Genomic DNA, 21,718 nt, shown 5'->3' on the forward strand with positions numbered 1-21,718 from the left:
AGGAATCACTCCTGGTGGAGCTCGGGGGATCCTAGGGGATGTCGGAGATCCAACCCCGGTTGGCAGAGTGCAAGACAAATGCCCTTCCCTCTGTGCTATCACTCCAACCCTGGCTGTGGGTAATATTTTTAGATAGCAAATGCTGTAATCTGTTTAGAAATGTTGGCAGCTTCCCCATCCCTGCTCTGTTACTCTGGGGTCACTGCCTCCCTCACACCCAGGAGGAGGCCCTAAGTTGGGAGGTAAGTTCCTTCCAATGGGTAAGTTCCTGCAGGGGCTGTAATAACATGTAATAACGGTGGGGCATGTGGCAGGCAGACTGTGGGAGGGCCTGGGGCTAGAGCTGATGTTTCTGGCATACAGGGGGTGGGTGCAAGGAGAAGGGACCCTTCTCAGCATGGCGGACCCCATGAGTCTACCTTTCTTGCCTACAGAGCCCCCCTTCCCCAGCACAACAGACAGGAGGAGTAAGCTCCTGAAACCAAGAAGGTTCTGTCCAGGCAGGCCCACACACACCCACCCCCCCGCCCCCGTCTGAACCCTTGATCCCTGGCCATGCAGCCCCTGCACCGCCCCCACAACTTTCTGTTTGTCCACTGTGTTTGGCCTGCCGAACAGCGCTGAGCCTTGACCTCTGAGTGCCACATGGCCGGGACCAGTGAGCTGCGGCAAAGCTTGGGCCGGGCTTGTCCCCTCCCTGCCTGGCCCTTTCCGCAGCCATAAATAGGCCCAGGAGGGTCTGTTGCTCGGTCAGAGATCCGAGATTGCTGGGGACTGCAGGTAAGGGCTGCACCCCCCCCCCCACACACACACCACTACCACTAAGAGCCTAGTCTTGGCCGGCTCAAAGGGGCGGGAGTTCTGGAGAGGGGAGTCCATGCTGGAGACCCCAGAGGCCACTCATCTAAGCCCACCCCTCACTCCTCTGCAGGCCACTGACGCTTCAGGATGAAAGCTGTGGTGCTGACCTTAGCTGTGCTCTTCTTCACGGGTAAGTTCCTGCCACACCCCAGCATTCCTGGGGTACAGGGCATCTCTCTAAGTCCCTGAGGGCTGGTCTAAGCATTTCTCCTTGGCCCTGCCCCCCAGGGACCCAGGCCCGCCATCTCCTGCAACATGATGACGCCCAGAGCTACTGGGACAATATAAAGGACTTGGCCATTACCTACGCCGAGACACTCAAGGACAGTGGCCGAGACCAAGTGGCCCAGCTAGAGGCGTCCGGTGTGGCCAAACAACTCAAGTAAGACCCGGCTGAGCCCATGAGGCCAAAGTTATAGGACAGTTGGGAGGGCGCATGCCTGGCACACAGCCATCCCACCTTCAATCCTCGGCACCCCTTAGGGTCCCCTGAGCACTGTAAGAATGTTTCCTGAATACAGAGCTTCAGCTCTGACCCCAAAACAAAACCAACACAAACTAGACTGGGCCCTCTCAGAAAGGACAGCTGGCTAGGAGGAGTGGCAGAGGAGGTGCAGGGAAGTTGCTGATCCCCACTTGCTCTTTGATGATGCCCCCCCACCCCAGAAGTCCGGATGAAGAAAATGGGATGGGCACACCTCCTCGCAAGGCCCCACTTTCTTCCTCCAAAGTGATTTTCCATGGGGACAGTCCCACTGCAAGGACAACTGTCTTTAGAGAGGAGATGAGAAGCACAGAGGGTCCACTTTGGGTTTAGGCAAGCCCAGATATCCACCCAGCACCGTATGTTCTCTTCCCACTGCACAGGGGTGCGGGAGCACATAGGAGCCAGCTAGCGCAGAACAAATAATACACAGGCAGTGGGTCCCTCCACACCACCCAGCACAGATGAATCCAGGCCCTGGGCCAACTGCTCGGAATGAACCTGGTATCCTGACGATCCCCTCCCATCTCTCCCTATCCAGCCTGAAACTCCTGGATAACTTCGACACGGTGAGCACCAGCCTGACCAAGCTTCATGAGCAGTTGGCCCCGGCGGCTCAGGAGTGGTGGGACAAAGTGGAGAAGGAAACGCAAGATCTGAGGTCGTCGGTGAACCAGGATCTGGATGCAGTGAAGGAGAAGGCGAAACCCTACCTGGACGAGTTCCAGAAGAAGGTGCAGGAAGAGGTGGAGGTCTATCGCCAGAAGGTGGCACCCTTAAACACCGAGTTCCAGGAGAAGCTTCGGGAGTTGCAGGACAAGATAAGGCCGCTGGCCGAGGAGTTGCGTGACCATTTGCGGGGAGAGGTGGAGAAGCTGCGGCAGAAGTTGGCACCCTACGGGGACGACATGCGCCTGGTGGTGGGGCAGCGCCTGGAGGAGCTCAAGGCCAACAGCGGCGTCCTGACCGACTACCATAACAAGGCCAGCGAGCATCTGGGTGTCCTGCGTGACAAGGCCAAGCCTGTGCTGGAGGACCTGCAGCAGGGCCTCATGCCCGTGTGGGAGAACATCAAGACCAGCGCACTGTCCACCTTGGAGCATTTACAAAAGCAGCTGGAAAGCCAGTGAACGCCGGGGTTCTGACCCCCTTTCCTAGAATAAAGATTTCCAAAGCGGGATGTGGCTGCTTTACTTTGGGGGGGGGCACAGGGGGTGTAGGTGAAGAAGGGGGAGCACACGCAGGGATTTCACTGCTAGTGAGTGTCCCGTCCACCCCGGCCTCTAGGGTTACATGCCCGGGAACTTCTGCCCTGCCCTGCCTGCTTGGGTGTGAGTCCTTCCTGAGAGAGAAGTGGGAGGGAAGATCTCATGGAACCCCATACCAGCGATGGGGAGGGCTGTATCAGCACCACAGCCCTGGTCACAGGGTCAGCATAGCCTGGAGAAATGGGATCCACCTGGGGCCCGAGGGTATAGGGGTTAAGACACTTGCTTTGCATGCAGCCGACCCCAGTGCCCAGTGTGGTCTCCCAAACATGGCCAGGAGTCATCCCTCAGGATCAGGAAACAGAAACACTCTCAAAAGAAATGTGTGGGGCCGGGAAGGTGGCGCTAGAGGTAAGGTGTCTGCCTTGCAAGCGCTAGCCAAGGAAGGACCGCGGTTTGATCCCCCGGCGTCCCATATGGTCCCCCCAAGCCAGGGGCAATTTCTGAGCACATAGCCAGGAGTAACCCCTGAGCGTCAAACGGGTGTGGCCCAAAAACCAAAAAAAAAAAAAAAAAAAAAAAGAAATGTGTGTGGAGTGACAGAGTGATAGCACAGTGGGGAGAGCATTTGCCTTGCACATGGCCTATCTGGGTTTGATCTCCCCAGCATCCCATATGGTCCCCTGGGTCCCCAGCACAGAGTCAGGAGTAACCCCTGAGCATAACCAGGTATGGCCCCAAAGCCAACAAAATCAAAACACACAGAAAAAGAAACAGTGCCCTTGCTTCCCAGAGGGGCTGGGGTACCCTGTGTCACAGGTGTTGCTATAAATGGAGGAAAATACCTTGGCCTGCGCTCACACCAGGTGGGCCTCTTGGAGCTTCCTCCAGGCTCTCCCAGAAGGCTTCAAAGTGAAGTGTCTTTTCTGCAGGGCAACTCCCAAGCCAGTGCTCCCCTCGCACTGCGGCCTTTCCCTCCTATTCAAGTCATGCAAACTGTCTCCACACACACACTCAACACACCCTTTGTGGGGCTCCAGGCTGCCACCTCCGCTTTCTGCCAACCCTCCTGAGACAAAACGTAGATGGTCCCCACCTACAGGTAACTTGAGTGTTTTTCTTTCCAAGGTTCTAGCAGAGAGTGAGGGGTCTGGAACGGCAGAGTGCTGCAAATCAGCCCTTGATGGGGCTGGCTGATGATGGCATGGAAGATGAGGTCTTTCTCCTCCAGCTCAGACCACGTGTCTGCCACCCTGTTCAGCCGACAGTTCTGAGGTGATAACAGCGGGTAGAAAACTCACAGGCAGTCAGGCTTCAGGAGATATCAGCTTTCTTCAGTGGATAAGGCTGAAGCAAAAGCCCTAGCATCAGCCCCCGAAAAAGCCCCAGCCTTCCACAGACCCTTGATTTTATACACAAGAATCCGGTACCACCCTAGGGTGGGAGCAGAATGCCAGGTCACACCCTAGGGTAGGGCACAATTATTGATTAGGGTAGGATCAATAACATAATAATCTTATGGAAATGTTTTCATATATAACAGCAGAGGAGACTGAAATGTACTGCAAGGTAAGCTGGCCAGTGTAGACTTCTGGCTCCTCTTCTGGCATTTATGATGACTGAGGCAAGCATGAGAACAGGCATGACGGGGGGGGCACACACATGTACATGCTTACATGTGCACACACATATACTCATGCAGCCACAAGTAAAAGGGCACATTCAGGGCCTCACACATGTGTCTGGAGCTCAGCAGTCAGTCCTTACCATTCCATATACAGGGCTGAGTGGGGCCGACTGCTGGTGTCTCTCTCCTCTATTCCTGCAGTCTACACTGGGGAGAGCCAGGGGCTCTTTCCTTCCAAGCCTCTCCTCCTCCAGAGTCACACCATGGGAGGAACCCTGATTGACTGGAAACCAGGAGGGTTTTTGAGGAGAAGCAGAGCTGTGAGGGCTCTCCATGTTCTATTCTGTTGAGTGATGGAGACTTGGGAGCACACACAGCCTCTGTTGAAGGGCCCTTATGGGTGTCCATGGTTCTTAGAAAGTGGACCCTTCTCTAGCTCCAGTCTTGGTTCAGGGGGTTCAGTCCTGGCCAACAGCCCTCTGTAGCCACTTGCAGATAAGAAACTCAGGCTGATTTCAGAGATGGGATCTGACACAAGGCTGGGTCATTGCCTGTTACACCAATAACACTCCATCCTGCTCTCCTTCCCTGGGTGTGCTGGGATGGTGGTGATGGCACATGACAGCTCCATTAGTTTTGTGATGACACGCAATCCTCAGGTTTAAGGATAACAAGCCAGGCCTGGGCTGGCCACGAAGCACTCAGTCATGTCATGGTGCACTGAGAATTGGTCACAGAATTTTCCTGTCTGTTCTTGGGTCTGGCCCCTATACAGACTGTGCAACCAGCAGGCAGCATGCCTGTCCTTCACATATGTGTTAGGGGGGGCTTAGCTAGATACTAGACACCCAAAGGCTGGGGAAGGGTCTGACCTCACAGGTAACCTCATCTCATTCTCATACCTACATGGTCCTGGCACACAGTGGACACCACACACATGAGAAGAACGTTTCCAGTCCAGGTTTATTGGGAGAACAGCAGATTGGGTTGTGGGCCAGGACAGGCCCTGAGAACATAGTTTATGTAGCCGTGTCGGTGACAGCAGTGTCTGAGGGTGGCTGGCGCTGGCCCCTGGCCACCTCGGAATGTGAAGTCGGTTGGTCCTCAGAGGCAGAGTCCCAGAACCCAGTAAATTTGTCTGTGAATGTGTTCCAGTAGTTGTGCAGAGAGCTCAGGCTGCCTGACATCCAGCCCCTGTTTGTGCAACCGAGGGAGCATTTGAGCACATCTTGGGGGGGCAGTTCAGCTATCCCCCCCCCCCCCCCGAGCCATTACACTCCCTCTCAGCCAGGGATCCCCCAGACGGAAGTGGGCAAGGGCCCTAGATTACATCCAACCCAACTTGCTGGGGATTAGAGTGGCCCTCGGGGTCTCGCCAGTCTGTAATAGGAGGAAGAGGGATAAATGGGGAGCTGTGTGTTCTCCCCGAGAATGCTGGGGCCTGGGGCACTGCTGGGCTGCTGGAGGATAGGGGAACCATTGGCCATGTGAGCTAAAACAAGTCATTCAGTCCTATTGAGTTTTCAGCTGGGTCCTTTTCCTTCTTGGAGACCATGGATGTACTGAGGAAGCCTCTGGCCCAGAGATGCTGGACATGGCAGGGAGCATACCCAAGAGACATGCAGAGTGAGGGGAATCATGTCTGGGGGCAGCCCTGGACAGCCAAACTCAGGCATCTATGCAGACAAGAGCCCCCCAAGGCTCCAGACCCCCAACTTCCCCACTACCAGGGCTGCAGAGAGTGGATGAGGATGGTCCTACCTGGCCTGCTGGGCCATTTGTGAGTCCTGTACACTGCTCAGAGCATCCTGGGCCCGCTTGGTGGCATGTTGCATGTAACCCTGCATGAAGCCCAGCAGGGAGGCATCCTCGTCCTCCTGCGCCCCTGGGGTGAAGAGAGCAGAGCTGAGAGTGGGCAGCAGCCCTGGGAGACACCCCCAAGCCTCCTCCCAACAGGCTTCCAGGCCCACCCACAGCTGCCCCTACCCAGGTCCCCATGGCTGCTTACGGGCTGAGGCCAGGAGCGACAGGAGGACAGCAATGAGGATGATCCGGGGCTGCATGGACCCTCCGTTCCTGCAAAATGGGGCTGTGAGCCTAATCCCAAGGAGCCCTCCACCTCTCCACCATGCTGAGGAAGCAGGGCCAGGCCGGGCCAGAGGGAGAAAGACAGAGGTAATCTGGAGTCCAAAGGGATTCTCTGGGGGATTTGGGGGAAATCAGTCCAGAGAAGAAGGAAGGTACAGAGCAAGCCACTGTCATGCTGTGTGACTCTACCCCACTCTGGGCCTATTTCTCTATCTGGAATAGGACTAGGGTGTCTTGGGTTGCCAGTCTGACCAAGCAGAAAAAAGATGTTGAGCTTTGGCCAGCCCTGTCTCAGAGACTACTGTGGTTCAGGGCCAGCAGCCTCCCCTCTGTGGGACTCAGTTTCCCCCAATCTGCCATGAAAAATGGGGAACACACAGCCCTAGAGTTGCCTTTAGCAAGTGCTTCTCTAGGGGTTGCTGGATTGGTGTGTCTTGGGACCCTTCCCTCTCCCCGCATCTTCTGCTTTCCTCTCTCCCTGCCCTCCCCTTCCCACCGGGCTTTACCTGGAGCAGCTGGGGACGAACTGACAGGCGGGCAGAAGGCATGGGCCTGTTTTATATCGTCCCTGGGCAGCGGGCACCAAGGCCGGAGAGCTGGGCAAAGGTCACCTGCTGATTGGTCTAGACCAGAGAGGCCAGACGCAGCCAAGTCAGCCCGAGAGTTGGGAAACACTGTGGTGCCCACCTGCTCTCCTGCCTCTGCCATGGCTAGGAGCACATGGGAGTGTCTGGCTCCCCGAAAAGAGGCCAGGGAGGTAGGGCTGGATTTCAGGGCCCCAAGACCGCAAATCAGGTCCTGCTCTGCCACTAAAATCCCAAAAGGTCCTCAAGTGGGAGAGGTCGACTCTAACAGTGGGTTAGAATGGGGGTGATCAGAGAGAAGCTACAGAGGCTTATACAGGTGGGTTCATTCACCTGTACACACACTCTATATATACACAAACATGCACATAGGCGCACATGAATGTTCATATGCCATGTACACGCACACACACAGGTAGACACACTGCCTGTGCACACACTTCAACACACTTCCCCAGCATCTCCATCTCTGGACTTTGTCTGGGCTGCGGTTCCTCTGAAGTGTCCCTAAGTTGCGCCCAGGGCAAGGGTTGGTGGGAGAAGGGCAACAGGCTCTGGGCCCAAGGCCTCTGGCCTTCCCCCACCCCTCGCCTTGCCCTCTGGACTCACTGATTACACCCCAAACAACAGCGGGGTTCAGTGCTGGGCAGCCGCAGAGGGAATACATTGAGATGCTGGCGAGTCCTGTGTGGTGTGGAGAGACGCAGACACACTGATAGTCACTGCTGGGGGAGGCCTAGGAACCCGGAGGATATTGGGGTATCTTTGGCTGGTGCTGGACGCTACTGCCAACTTGGCCAGATTGGGGGAGGGGCGCTTTGTTTACTGGATGCTAAGACTTTTATTTTTATTTTTTTTTATTTTGGGGCCACACCAGGCAGCTCTCAGGGATTACTCCTGGCTGTGCCCTCAGAAATTGCTCCTGGCAGGCTCGGGGACCATATAGGATGCTGGGAATCGAACCTGGGTTGGGTCTGTCCTGGGTCAGCAGCATTGCAAGGCAAACACCCAACCGCTGTGCTATCACTCTAGCCCCAAGAATACTAAGACTTTAGAGTCTAAAAAATCTCATTTTGGGGGCCAGGGAGAAGACTCATAGAGCCGTGGCCTGGGCTCAGCATGGAGAGTCAGACTGGTTTCTCTCAGCAGGGCAGAAGTAGAACCCATATACCTAGGTGTTGCCCACCTGCCCCCAGAAGTAAAAAAAAAAAACAAAAACCCTCAGCCTTAGTGATCCTCTGATACTTCACTTCCATGATGTGTTTCTCAGGACCTTGGTCTCCCACTGTACACAGGGCTGGACATGATGCATCAGATGAGTGGTTGGAGGAGTCGGGGCTGAGCCTGGGGTCCATGGGTTCCCCTTCCCCAGGAGCAGAGCATTAAAGCAGGAGTAGCCTCGTGTGTAGAAACAGGCCTTGGGTAAAAGGAAGAGCCTCATGGCCTGGCACATACACCGAGTTCTTCATCTGGCGGAATGTAGAGATTCCTCCGTCATAGACTCATTGCTCTGAGGTTTTGCTTTCTGTTGACATGCAGCAAAGTGCTGTGAGGTAGCTATTGCTAACACCATATTGTTGTTTGTTTGGGAATCATACCCGGCAGTGCTGAGGGCTTACTCCTGGCTCTGTGCTCAGGGATCATTCCTGGGGAACTCAGAGGGGGATCATATTGGAGGCCACCCTAAATTAAATTTAGCATAAGTTTCTTCATTTTAAGGTATCAGCCATTTTTTACACACTGGCTGACCTCTCAGTCATCCCTTCTGAAACTCTCCCCTCTCCAGAAAGAAGCATGTAAGGCAGAGTGACCTGGCCGAGCAGTCACCTCCCAACCAAGTCTTGAACCTCCCAACCATGTCCCGAACAAAGTACAATCCATCAAAAAAGAAGGAAGAGGGCCCGGAGAGATAGCACAGCGGTGTTTGTCTTGCAAGCAGCCAATCCAGGACCTAAGGTGGTTGGTTCGAATCCCGGTGTCCCATATGGTCCCCCGTGCCTGCCAGGAGCTATTTCTGAGCAGACAGCCAGGAGTAACCCCTGAGCACCGCCGGGTGTGGCCCAAAAACCAAAAAAAAAAAAAAAAAAGAAGGAAGAAACTAGTGGTGTGACAGTGCCCAAGAATATAGGAGCAATATACTCTCCAGATAGAGCCTAACCAATCACTGTAAAGTACATAAAGAAATTATGAGTTGCAATTTTAGAGCATAAAAGGAGTCCCTTACCCAAGGTTGGGTTGCTCTCCTTCTAAAGGGGATGGCCCTGATCTGTCAACTTCAAGAGTCAATACTTACTTGACTTGTGATTTGTATATAATAAAATCCTTTAGTACAAAGCTCATTTCTTTGTTTGGTCTTTCGGATACTGGACCCTAACAATATGAGATGCTGGTGATTGAACCTGCTTTGCTCTTTCTAACCCTGATAAACCCATCAGGGGGAAGTTGTCACATTCATGACATGGACTGGTGCTTGGGGACTATGTAGTGCCAGGGTCAACCACATGAAAGACTTGATTCCTGTACTATCATCCCATTAATTCTGTTTTAGTGATGAGCAATTTAAGACTCAAAGGGGGAGGAGACTCAAGTGCACCAGCTTATGAGTTTTTATTTTATTTTATTTTATTTTTATTTTGTTTAGGGGCCATACCCAGCAGTGCTCAGGGCTTACTCCTTACTCTGTGAGGACTGACTCTGGGATGCCGGGGATCAAATCTGGTCTGCTGTGTCTACGGCAAGCACTCTCTCCAGTCCCGATAAAGCAAGGTTGCATTGGTATTTTTGTTTTTATGTTTTGTTTTGTTTGTTTGTTTGTTTTTTGGGCCACACCTGGGGACGCTCAGGGATTACTCCTGGCTATGCACTCAGAAATCGCTTCTGGCTTGGCGGACCTTATGGGATGCCAGGGGATTGAACCACAGTCCATCTAGTGCCACCGCTCCGGCCCCTGTGTTGGTTTTTTATGTTTGTTTGTTTTGGGGTCACATCTGGTGGCACTCGAGAGTTACTCCTGTTCTGAGCTCAGAAATTGCTCCTGGCAGGCTCAAGGGATCACAAGGGATGCCGGGATTCAAACCATTGCTTGTCCTGAATCAGCTGCCTGCAAGGCAAACGCCCTATCAGGGTGCTATCTCTCCCGCCCCAAGGTGTTGTTTTTTAACAAAGATATGAAGGGAGAGTAAGAGAGGAAGTACATTGAGAGAGAATACAGGCTGCTCCAGAGTGCAAGGTGCAAAGGACAGAGACACAGCGAGTGACATAATGTCTTCCCAGGAGAGCACAGGCTTGAAGAATAAAGCCCATAAGAGCTAAAGACTTTTTAAACATGAAAAATGATCCTTGAATCTCATATTGAGCTCAAACTTGGGGAATAGGGCAGGGAGAATAGAAGGTGATGAGGGCTACTAAGGAATCCGAAGGGAACTATGGTCCTTTTATTTCCCAATCGGGCTGGTACCTTGGTAAGACACAGGTAGAGTAGCCTGGTGCTAGGCCGGGGGGACTATGGAGCATGGCTGTCAAGGGTCTGAACACCCCTGGGCCTGACTCCTCCCCACCCTCCTCTAGCAGCTGCAGGCCCAGTCCCATCCCCCAGATCTGCTCCTGCCTTTTCTTCTCCCTCTTTGCTCTCCTTCACAGCGCCCCTAGAATGAGCAGACTGCCCAGGATTTGACCCCCTGAGGGTGAGGGAGGGGACCCAGCCAGCCGTGTATGGCCTTGGTGGTCCTGGAAAGTGGCTGGGAAGATCCCCCCTGCTTGAGGCTCTGGGTCTGACCACACCCAACACAAAAATGAGAGTCATATGGGATCTGTTTCAAGGAGTAAATAAGTGAACTGCCCTCCCCTACCCGCACATACGGAGTTCTGGGGTTCGGCCTGTGTTCTGTGCCTGTACCACCTTGGGCCTGGGATAAGGTCCCTGCAGAGCACAGGTGGGGACAATGTCTGTGGTACTTACTCATTCAATCCCACACCCCTATTTGCCTCTGAGCTGGACACTGGTGGTCAGTTCAGGGACAAGCGAGGGGCTGTGGGAATGAGGCTTGTGGTTTCTCTGATGTGAAGCCACATGCAGTTAGTGCAAAAGTTTCAGAAGGGCTCAGCCAAGGCCCCCAGTGCCACCAGGGTGGACGTCCACGGGAATGTCCTGTTGGCAATGAGGGAACCTTTGGCAATGAGGGAACCTGTGCCACTGAGAGCCAGTGACGCTGCTGAAGACAGCTCAAGACCTTCTGGCTCTGTGGACATCAAGTGTGCCAGTCTTGTCATCCCCCCAACTGGCCAGCCTCCCCCAGTATAAATCTGTTCTCAAATTCCTTGGAAAACAGCCCCCTGCTCGGGGCTACTCTGCATTCCTGTTCCTGAACCGTGGACCCAGCCTCTGTACTTGCCTCCTGTTGACATGGTCGCCCAAGTAGGCACACTCGCTCCTCCAAGTGCTTACCTGAGTGAGACTCTGGACCCAACATGCATGGCCGATGCTGCTGCTCAGGAGGTCGAACTGAAGCTGCATGTAGGGTGACTCACTCAATGTCCCGCTCTACCAGGCCGGGGAGAAGGGGCAGGGTGGCGCAGGCACTGACCTTTGAGCGAGACAGGGGGCCACAGAAGGTAAGGGAAGGCGGATGAGGGTGCCCCTGACTCACAGGCAGACACTCAAACTCTCCCCAACCTGGAGGCAGATCTCCAGCTATTATGTTCTGAGGAGAAGGGTTCGCCATGGAAGCTCAAAGAAGAGGAGACCTAGCCCAAGGCAACAAGGAGAGTGAGGGTCCCAGAGGTCAACCTGGGAGAGCTTGACTCAGAATCCTGATTGAATATTCATGTCTGGAGCTACCCAGCACTGAAACCGTGCAATATTTTTGGGGATAGGGCTGGAGGTAGGGATGGTTCCAGGGATTCAGCTCTTCACCTGATGGCATATAAGATTTGTGCTCCACCCTTTGGATCTACCTCCTAGCTCTCAGAATTTAATCTTTGGGCATTTTAGGGGAATCAGATGCCAGGGATCAAATTTAGGGCACACACATGCAAGGAAAATAAATTCTCAGCCACACAGGGCCGGAAAGATTAGCATAGTGGTAGGGTGCCTTGCCTTGCATGCAGCCGATCCAGGGTGGTAGTTTGAATTCTGGCATCCATATGGTCCCCCAACCCTGCCAGGGCGATTTCTGAGCACAGAGCCAGAAGTAACCCTTGAGCACTGCCGGGTGTGACCCCAAAAACTAAAAACTAAAAAAAAAAATCCCCAGTCACATCTCAACCCTATATTTTTAGGGGTGGCACACTAGGCAAGTGTTCAGGGACTATTCTCAGATGTTTTCCTAGGAGATACCCCTGGTGTGCTCAGGGACCCTATATGGTGCCATGGAATGAAGCTGGGGTTTCCTACATGCTGCTACTTGGCCCAAGAGTGAGTTCTTGTTCCCAGAATTGATCCTGCTAGCTGACATAGCCGCAGGGAGGAAGGATGAGTTTTCTGGCTCTGGGACTTAGGATATTGGGGGACCCATGAAATGTGGGGGTGTCCCCTGCAGAGGGAGAGGAGCACCAAGCAGGAGTCTTCTCACTGTTTTCAGCCCAATTGGTCTCCAGCCCTACCCTGGCACCCTGTGTCCTGAGCCCCAATCCTGTAGTGCTTGTCACCCCAATGCTCACTCAAGTTCCTGGGTCCTGCTCGCCCCCGCCCCTACCCCCTCTCAGCCAGGCTATGTTGTCCTGGGGTTGGTGACTTGGTAATTGGGGTGATGTGTGGCTCATTCCAGGAGGACCTGAAGGCCAGAATGTGGGGGTCACCCCATCTGCCCAGCCCCCCCAAAGACCTCTGAGACACTCAGGTCCCTGTGTTTACCCCAGATAGGGCATCTGGAGAGCTCTGGCTGACCCACATTGTCACTTTGCTCCCTCAGAACTCTCCTCAGAGTAGAATCTAGCATTCTTCTCCCTGCTTGAGTTCAAAAACCAGAAAACAAGGATATCATTGTTTGTTGTGACTGATTTGGTGCCTGTGAGATACTCCCTGCGAAGTTGGATTTCTCACATAGGCAGGGGAAGTATCCAAACCTCAGGTCACATGCTTGATTCCAGAAAGAACATTAGTTATTAACAGGAGATTTCAGTCTGGCTGGTCCCCATGTGCTATGAGGTCTCACCCCACTAATAATAGACATCTTGCTATTCTTGTTTGTTTTGTTTTGGGGCCACGCTCAGCAGTGCTCAGGGCTTACTCTTAGCTTTGTGCTCAAGGACCACTCCAGGCAGTGCTTGGGGGACCATGCTTGCTATCAGGGAAGAGATCAAAGCAGGGTAAACTGCATGTAAGGCAAGAGCCCACCCTGCTGAACTACTCTCTCTGGCCCCAGACATCTTACTTTTCTCAAGAAGAAAACTAGGGTTCAGAGCTGTGGTGAGAGAAACCCCTAACCCCAGCTTGACAATGGAGGATCTTGAAGTCCAATAAGCATGAGAATTCTCCCCCTATGTTGACTCAACATTCCTTGAATCACAAACACCCCTTCCTCACTTGTGGTTCTTGGGTCTAGTCTGGTCCTCTGAGACAGGGTGGGGCAGGATGACAGGTGAGGGCCCCAGGGAACAGATGACAGGGGTGTAGGCGAACTTTGTTCTCCTCCACCCGACAGTGTGATATCTACGGGGTGTTGGTGGTAGTTCAGGGTTTTCCTGGTCTTGCTTCTCCCACCACTGTGGGATCCGTCTCCTTGAAGTACAATCTTAGAAGCTCCTTTGCTGGGCCCCCAGCTGCTCTCAGCTGCCACGTTGTCTCAGGTCACCAAAGTCCAAGAGGACTTCTTGGGAATGTGTCACCTTCCAGCGTGGAGTCACTGGGAGGAGGGAGAGGGCATCGGGTGGGAGTTTAAATGCGTGCGGCCCTGACTCCGACAGCTGTAGTCGCCTCAAGTGCGGTTGTCTGGACTTCTCAGGACCCCAGACAGGTGCAAGAGCAGTGGAAGACTTGGCCCCAAGCAGCCCAGGATGCTCCTGAAGGCTATTGATCGTGACCCTGGCCCCTGGTGGCTCGGCACCAGTAAGTAGAGAGAATCTTTTATCACTCTCGGGGAGCATCTAAGCAATCCTTGGGCCAAAGCGAGTGTGGGGGGTAGGCTGCCTGGTGTCTGCCCTAGTCACAGTCACGGAGAGCACCAGGCTTGTGGCAGGGCGGGTGTGGTTTCACACAGTTCCAGAGGGGAAGCAGGGCTGATGGCTGTCCCCATCCCCATGACCTGTCTCCCCCAATATGCTGTGTTAGGTGCCCAGGCTGAGGTCAACGCCGAGGAAGTCGGTACCATCATGTGGAACTTTTTCAGCCAGCTGACCAGCAATGCCAAAGAGGCAGTGGAGCAGATACAGAAGACCGAACTGACCCAGCAGCTCAAGTAAGGGGGGATTTACACACTTTTCCTGGGGCCAGGAAAGGTATCTACATGGCCTAGCTCGGAATTCAAAGAACAACAAATAGCCCAACGCTGGGACTCCCCTATGCAAACAGAGACATAGGCTGACCTGCTTAAATTTTCTAGAGAGGACAAACGGCCTCATTCACGGCAGTCCTCAGGCTTGGGGAGGATGAACAGATAGACTCTGCCACATTCCAGTGAAATAAGGGTACAAAGGAGGGGACACTGCATAAGGCTCAGAAAGGGCGAACATGGGGTGAGGAAGTCAGTGCCAGATTGTCAGGGGAGGGACAGAATGTGATTTTCTGTTAGTGACATTCTCCCATGTCACAGTGCATCTAGCCTGGGGCACACCTCAGAGGCCACTCTTGTCCCTTGCCATATCAAGAGAGGAAATTGCCCAAGGTCACCTCAAGGGAGTGAGTGATTCTAACCAGGGGTAGAGATCCAGAGAAAGAAATCCAAAGTGCTCACTTAGTCTGTTATATCCTTTCTCACACACCCTGAATCCTAAAGGGGATCACCCAGCAGACACTCAGGAGGACATAGGACCCCATGCACACACCCCAACTTCGGCATTGGATGTGAAAGGCATGCTTCTGGGGAAATGGACACAGTTCAGGATTTGGGGGGCATGTGCTTTGCATGCCCACCCCCTGTTGGAACACTGGCACTGAGCTGGAAACCCAAGGATCCCCACCTAGGGGAATATCAGGAGTGTTCCCAGACTTCTGAACATTGCCTCAGAGTCCTCTATACTCCTCTAAGAGACAGTACAGCTGTATGGCTTTGAGATCCTAGAGCAGGAGAGATAGTACAGGAGTAAGGGGTTCTGGGATTCTGGGACCAAGAGTTAGTACCTGGCTTACGTCTCCCCCCCTCTCTGTGCAATCACTGCATATGATACTCTGAGCACTGCCAGGAGTGATTCTTGAGCAGAAGGACTAAACCCTGAGTACTCCCAGCCTCCCAAAAAGAGTCCAAGGCGAGTATGGCCAAATGTAATGGGATCTCCCTTTTGTGCCTACCCGGGCAGCACTCTCTTCCAGGACAAAGTCGGGGAGGCCAACACCTACGCTGATGAACTGCAGAAGAAACTGATGCCCTTTGCCATCCACCTGCAGGAGCGCTTTACCAAGGATTCGGAGACGCTGAGAGAGAATTTTCAGAAGGAGTTGGAAGACTTGCGGACCAGGATGGCACCCCACACCCAAGAAGTGAGCCAGAAGATCCAGGACAACGTGCGCCTGTTGCAGGAGAGCCTGGGCCCCTACACCAGCCAGCTGAGCACCCAGGTCAACACTCAGACTGAGGAGCTGAAGCGCCAGTTCGCATCCTTTGCACAACGCATGGAGACCGCTGTGCGTGACAATGTGGGTGGCCTCAAGACCTCACTGACCCCCATCACTGAGGAGATCAACGTTCAGATCAGGCAGAACCTGGGTGAGCTCAAGGGGCGCCTGCAGCCTTATGGAGACAAGCTCAAGGAGAGGATCGACCAGAACTTGGCCGAGCTGGGCCAAAACCTGGCCCCTTTGGCCAAGGATGTGCAGGAGAAGCTCAACCACCAGCTGGAGGGTGTCTCCTTCCAGATGAAGAAGAACGCCGACCAGCTGAAGGCCAAGCTGGCTACCAGCACCGACGAGCTGCGGCAGAGGCTGGAGACCCTGACTGCCGACATGCGGGGAAAGCTGAGTGGCAACACCGAGGATCTGCAGAAATCTCTGGAGGATCTGCGCAGACAGGTGGACCAGCAGGTGGGGGAATTCCAGCGCACCGTGGCCCCTTATGGCGAGAGCTTCAACAAAGCCGTAGTGCAGCAGTTGGAAGAGCTCCGGCAGAAGCTGGGACCCTATGCAGGGGAGATGGAAGGCCACTTGGTCTTCCTGGAGAAGGACCTGAAGGACAAAGTCAATTCTTTTTTCAACACCGTCAAGGCAGAGAACCAGGCCAAACTCCTGGGCCTCCCAGAGCAGGCACAAAATCCAGCCCCTTTGGAGCAGGACCCGGCCCCTTTGGAGCAGAACCCGGCCCCTTTGGAGCAGAAACCCTCCCCTTTGAGCTAGAATCCCACCTCTCTGGGCTAGAACGCTTCTCCTCTGAAGCAGAGCCCTTCCCCTTGGAAGCAGAACTCAACCCCTTTGAGGTAGAACCCCAACCTTCTGAGACAGGACCCTTTCTTTCTGGAGCAGAGCCACACTTCTCTGAAGCAGAACCATGCCCCTCCACCCTAGAACCGCACCCTTCCGAACCAGAAACTTGCCCCTTTGGCACAGAATCACGCCCCTTTGGGGAGCTGAACTGTCCCTGGTGCTCCTACCGCTCCAATGTTAGCAACACCTGCCCTGCTCGCCCCAACTCAGTCCACCAGCCTGCCCCTAAGAGGATTTGGTTTAAGCTTGACATGTGTCCTGTGGAAAGGAATACTACCCTGTACTTCTAAATAAAGCAGCAGAAAAATGTAGCCAGTCTGACTAGAGTGTATGGGGGTTGTTCAGGCTTTTTTGGGGGCTGGGGTCCACCCAGTACGGTGCTCAGGGATCATTTCTGGCAGAGACAGGGGAACCAAAAGGGATGGATCCTGGCTCAGCTACATGAAAAGAAAACATACAACTGGATTTACTATCACTGGCTCCATCTGATTGCAAAGTGGCTCCTTGCTGAGTGCTCATGGTGAGGCGGGGAGTGGGAAGCAGACTGGAGCTTGGCCAAAGTGAGGACATGGGCTCCGGGGCATCAGGACCTGGGACATGACAGTATAGAGAGGTGAGTGCTAGCTGCCTGGGTCCAGGACTCACTTTACAGACTGAAATGGATGGAGAGGGCCCGAGCTTCTCCAGTTCCATCTTCACCAGCTGACAAACCCTTAGAGTGACCACCTGAGACCTGCCCGCACACTTGGAGGTCATGGTTGATGCCTGCTGGGTTCTAGGGCACTACAACTCAGCCTTCAGGGCAGGAGCTGGATGGAGTCCAACACAATTTCAAACCTGAACGACCCCAACAGCCCCCACTGCTCAGGTGACAAGCAGAGAAAGGCCTTTCCCAGTGGACTGTCCCCAGAGATGCCATCCACATTGGTGCTGAGGCAGGCTTCATGTGACCAGGCTAACCCCACCCTGGACCCTCCCCCAAAGCTCAAAAGGTCAGAAGTCACTCTAGCACACTCACCCCTAGGTGTTAGGCAAATAGAGTGGAGAGAGCAGGAAGACCAAAGTTCAGTGGCCAAGGGAGGGTCTGTCTGGCCTTGCTGTCCTCTTGCCCCATTGGAACTGCTGCTCAAAGATTGTCCCACTGGGCCCAAAGCAGCTGTGGCTGGGGACATGGTGTCCTCTCTCTCGTCACAGGACACATTGTTCCCTGAAAGAGAGGCCATGGGCAGAGGCAGGCTCTGGGGAGAGAAGCAGCATGTGTGGGGAATCTTCTGGTGGCACGGAGGGCAGGACCATGAGTGTCTTACTGTATGGGGACCAGAGGCTCAGAGAGGGGGACACGCTGGAACCCCAGAGCACCTGAGCGAGGGCAATATGGTGGGTGGCATGGCTCAGAAGATATCGATTCCTTTGTTTCTGAAATCCTGTTATTTGTTAATACCTAAATATACAGCTCACTACTAAACAACCAGTGGGTCAGAGATAAAATCAAAGAGGAAATCAAAAGATTCCTGGTAACAAACATGAACGAAGACACAAATTATCAGAATTTGTGGGACACAGCAAAAGTGACACTAACATGAAAATTTATAGCTTTGCAAGCATACATTAGGAAGAAAGAAAGGGCCTACATAAATAACATAATGACACAACTTATAAAATTAGAAAGTGATCAACAAAATGAACCAAAAATAGGTAGGCTGAAGGAAGTAACAAAGCTTAGAGCAAAATTAATGAAGTACAAATCTAAAAAACAATCTGAAATGTCAATGAAAGCAAAAGTTGGTTATTTGAAAATGTAAACAAGATTGATAAACCACTAGTAAAACTCACAAAGAAAGGGAAAGAGAGAGAGAGACTTAACAAACTGAATTAGAAATGAAAAAGGGGCAGAGCAATAGCACAGTGGTAGGGCATATGCCTTGTGAGCTGATGACCTGAGATGAACCGGGTTTGATCCCTGGCATCCCATATGGTCCCCCAAGCCTGCCAGGATTGATATCTGAGCACAGAGTTAGGAGTAACCTCATAGCACCACTAGATGTGGCCCACCCTCCAAAAAGAAATGAAAAGAGGGGGAGACCACTACAGATACTACAGAGATTCAAAGGGTAATCAGAGACTACCTTGAGAAACTCTATGTCACAAAACAAGAGAACCTAGAAGAAATGGATAAATTCTTGAACTTTTATAACCTTCCAAGGTTGAACCAGGATGATGTAGGATATCTAAACAGATCCATCACTATTGAGGAAATTAAACGGTAATCAAAAGTCTTCCCCAAAATAAAAACCCAGGCCCAAATGAATTTACTAACAAATATTTTTAAACCTTTCAAGAGGACCTACTACCAATCCTTTTCAGGTTCTTCTAGGAAATTGAAAAAATAGAAACATTCCCAAATAGTTTATATGAAGCTAACATCACTCTGATATCTAAATCAGACAGAAATACTGAAAAAGAAAAAGAAAAAAACCCCTACAGACTAATATCCCTGATAAACACAGATGCAAAGATACTCAACAAAATTCTAGCCAATAGGATCCAACGCCCCATCAAGAAGGTCATACACCATGACCAAGTAGGTTTCATTCCAGAGATTCAAGCATGGTTTAACATATACAATTCAATGTAATACACCATATCAATAAAAGAAAAGATAAAAATCATATGATCATATCAATAGATGCAGAGAAAGCATTTGATAAAGTCTGATACTCATTTATGATAAAAACTCTCAACAAGGTGGAAATGGAAGAAAGTTTTCTCAATATAGTAAAGGCCATTTACCACAAGCCCATTACAAATATCATACTCAATGAAGACAAACTAAAAGCTTTTCCTCTAAAATCTGGTACAAGCAAGGCTCTCACCACTTCTATTGAAGTGCTATAATTTCTTGCCATAGCAATTAGTCAAGAAAACTATATCAAGGGCATCCAGATAGGAAAGAGAGAAGTCAAACTCTCACTGTTTGCAGATGACATGATACTATATTTGAAAATCCTAAAGACTATCAAGAAGCTTCTAGAAATAATAGATTTATTTGTATAGCAAAGTGGCAAGCTACAAAATTAACATGCAAAAATCAATGTCCTTCTTATATACAAATAATGTGTATTAAAAACACAATCCCATTCGCATTAGTGCCACAGAAACTCAACTAACTTGGCGTCAACTTAACTAAAGTGGTGAAAGTCATATACAAAGAAAACTACAAAACAATGCTTCAAGAAATAAAAAAGGACATAAGGAAATGGAGACACATACCCTGTTCATGGATTGGAAGGATCAACATCATTAAAATGGCAATAATCTCCAAATCATTGTACAGATTTAATGCAATTCCTCTAAGGATACCCATGCCATTCTTCAAAGAAGTAGATCAAACACTCCTGAAGTTCATTTGGAACAATAAATGCCCATGAATAGCTAAAGCAACCCTAGGTAAAAGAAGTTGGGAGCATCATTTCCCCAACTTTAAATTGTATTACAAAACAATAGTTAGTAAAACAGCATGATTTGGAGGCCAGAGAGATAGCACAGTAGTAGGGCATTTGCCTTGCATGCAGCCAAACCAGGACGAATGGAATACTATGCAGCTGTCAGGAATAAAACAGTCATGAAATTTTTTTATACATGGAGGGACATGGAAATTATTATGCTGAGTGAATTGAGTCAGAGGGAGAGAGATAGACTCAGAATAGTCTCACTCCTCTGGGATAGTTAAGAAAAACAAAAGACAATATGGTAATAATACCCAAAGACAATAGAAATGAGGTTCAGAAGGAGCAGCCCATGATATGAAGCTTACCACAAAGAGTAGTGAGTGCAGTTAGATAAATAACTACACTGATAGCTATGATCACAATGCTAGTGAGTGATAGAAATAGAATGCCTGTCTCGAAGACAGGCAGGGAGTGAGGGAGGAGGATGATGGGGGGCATTGGTGGTGGTAAAGTTTGCACTATGCACTACTGAAGGGGGGTATAATTTCTATGACTGAAACCCAACTACAAACATATTTGTAACCATGGTGCTTAAAAATAAAAAAAAAAAAAGTGACACTGTGCATGCCAAAAATATGCAACTACAAACTGTATGGAGATGAGCAGGCACCCACATATATGGCCACACTTCCAGGCCCTGAACTACATTGATAAACCATCAATAAAAAATACTTGAGGAGAGGAGGAAGAATGATGGTGTAGCAGTTTGGGCATTTGCCTTGCATGCAGCCAAGCCAGTTTCAATCTCTGACATCTTCTATGGTCCCTCATGCCCTGCCAGCTGTGATCCCTTAGTAAAGAGGCAGGAGTAAGCCCTGAGACTGCTAACCTTGTGCCTCAAACTAAGCAAAAACAGTATTTGGGGGTAGTTTTAAACTATGCCTGGCAGTACTTGGGGTTCACTCTTGACTCTGTTGTCAGGGGTCTCTCCTTGCAGTGCTTAGGAACCATTTGTGGTATTGGGGATTAATCTGATTAATCAGATGCATATGTGAAAAATCCTTGCACCCGTGCTATCTCTCTGGTTCCCCATGTTCCATTTAGAGTCCTTTTTAAAATATAAATTATTTTTATTTAAAGAGCATGTATCAATTAACTTAGTAGATCATAATACATTTATTTCTAGATAAATGGGAGTAAGATTATTTAAAAAAAAGAAAAAGAAGAAAAAGATAAAGAAGAGTACAGCAACGAGAAAATCTGAAATTATTGCATTTCACAATGGGGCCATTAAGACATTGTCAGAAACTTTAGTAGGCTCTTGTGCTAGTTGATCATTTTATTCTTTTTGTTTCTGAAAATTAGGTGGCTTCAGATACACACTGGTGTCTAAATTGGTGTGTTTCTATAGGAATGACAGTATTTTAAAATTTGGAGTGTCATATGCCTGCAAATGTGGGTGCAGTCCAGGAATTCCTAGCACTAACACTGATAGAAGCAGCTTCTGTGGGGCAGGGTCAACTGCCAGTCCATCTGGAAACAGGAGAGGACTGAGGTAGGGTGTGGAAAGGTATCTTCAGTCATTCCAAAAAAAAAAAAAAAAGTTCAGTTGATGTAGTCCAAATACCGACATACCTAGAGTTTTGATCAGTTTGTTGTCTCCTCAGAAAACCATAGATAAGTGCTAAAATTTGATCATTGGTGAAGTGGCAGTGGTGGGTGGTGGGTGCAGCTGGCATGGCTTTACATGGTGGGGACTCAGCCCGACCTCTTCTCCTGAGATTGCAATTTTCAGCTGCTCAGTGATAAACCAGTATCAATCGATCTTAGTGTTGATCTCTCATCTCTC

At 51.0% G+C, this 21,718-nt stretch overlaps 3 protein-coding genes across 3 annotated transcripts; 2 read left to right on the forward strand and 1 right to left on the reverse strand.

Annotated features, from left to right (window-relative positions):
- The first annotated feature begins 733 nt into the window (after positions 1–733).
- On the forward strand, positions 734–2,523 carry APOA1 (apolipoprotein A1). The gene is made up of 4 exons (XM_049778185.1): positions 734–780; positions 932–991; positions 1,090–1,243; positions 1,887–2,523. The coding sequence occupies exons 2-4, from the start codon at positions 949–951 to the stop codon at positions 2,473–2,475; spliced, it is 786 nt and encodes a 261-aa protein (XP_049634142.1). The 5' UTR covers positions 734–780; positions 932–948; the 3' UTR covers positions 2,476–2,523.
- Positions 2,524–5,124: 2,601 nt separating this feature from the next.
- APOC3 (apolipoprotein C3) lies at positions 5,125–6,832 on the reverse strand. The gene is made up of 4 exons (XM_049778197.1): positions 6,775–6,832; positions 6,189–6,256; positions 5,942–6,065; positions 5,125–5,374 (listed from the first exon to the last, which is right to left on the reverse strand). Exons 2-4 carry the CDS (start codon positions 6,241–6,243, stop codon positions 5,200–5,202), a joined length of 354 nt encoding a protein of 117 aa, XP_049634154.1. The 5' UTR covers positions 6,244–6,256; positions 6,775–6,832; the 3' UTR covers positions 5,125–5,199.
- A 7,238-nt stretch (positions 6,833–14,070) lies between these two features.
- Positions 14,071–16,727, forward strand: APOA4 (apolipoprotein A4). The gene is made up of 2 exons (XM_049778404.1): positions 14,071–14,246; positions 15,304–16,727. Exons 1-2 carry the CDS (start codon positions 14,071–14,073, stop codon positions 16,331–16,333), a joined length of 1,206 nt encoding a protein of 401 aa, XP_049634361.1. The 3' UTR covers positions 16,334–16,727.
- Positions 16,728–21,718: the final 4,991 nt, after the last annotated feature.

The sequence above is a fragment of the Suncus etruscus genome, chromosome 8 (assembly GCF_024139225.1).
Source record: "Suncus etruscus isolate mSunEtr1 chromosome 8, mSunEtr1.pri.cur, whole genome shotgun sequence".
NCBI classification, from domain to species: domain Eukaryota; kingdom Metazoa; phylum Chordata; class Mammalia; order Eulipotyphla; family Soricidae; genus Suncus; species Suncus etruscus.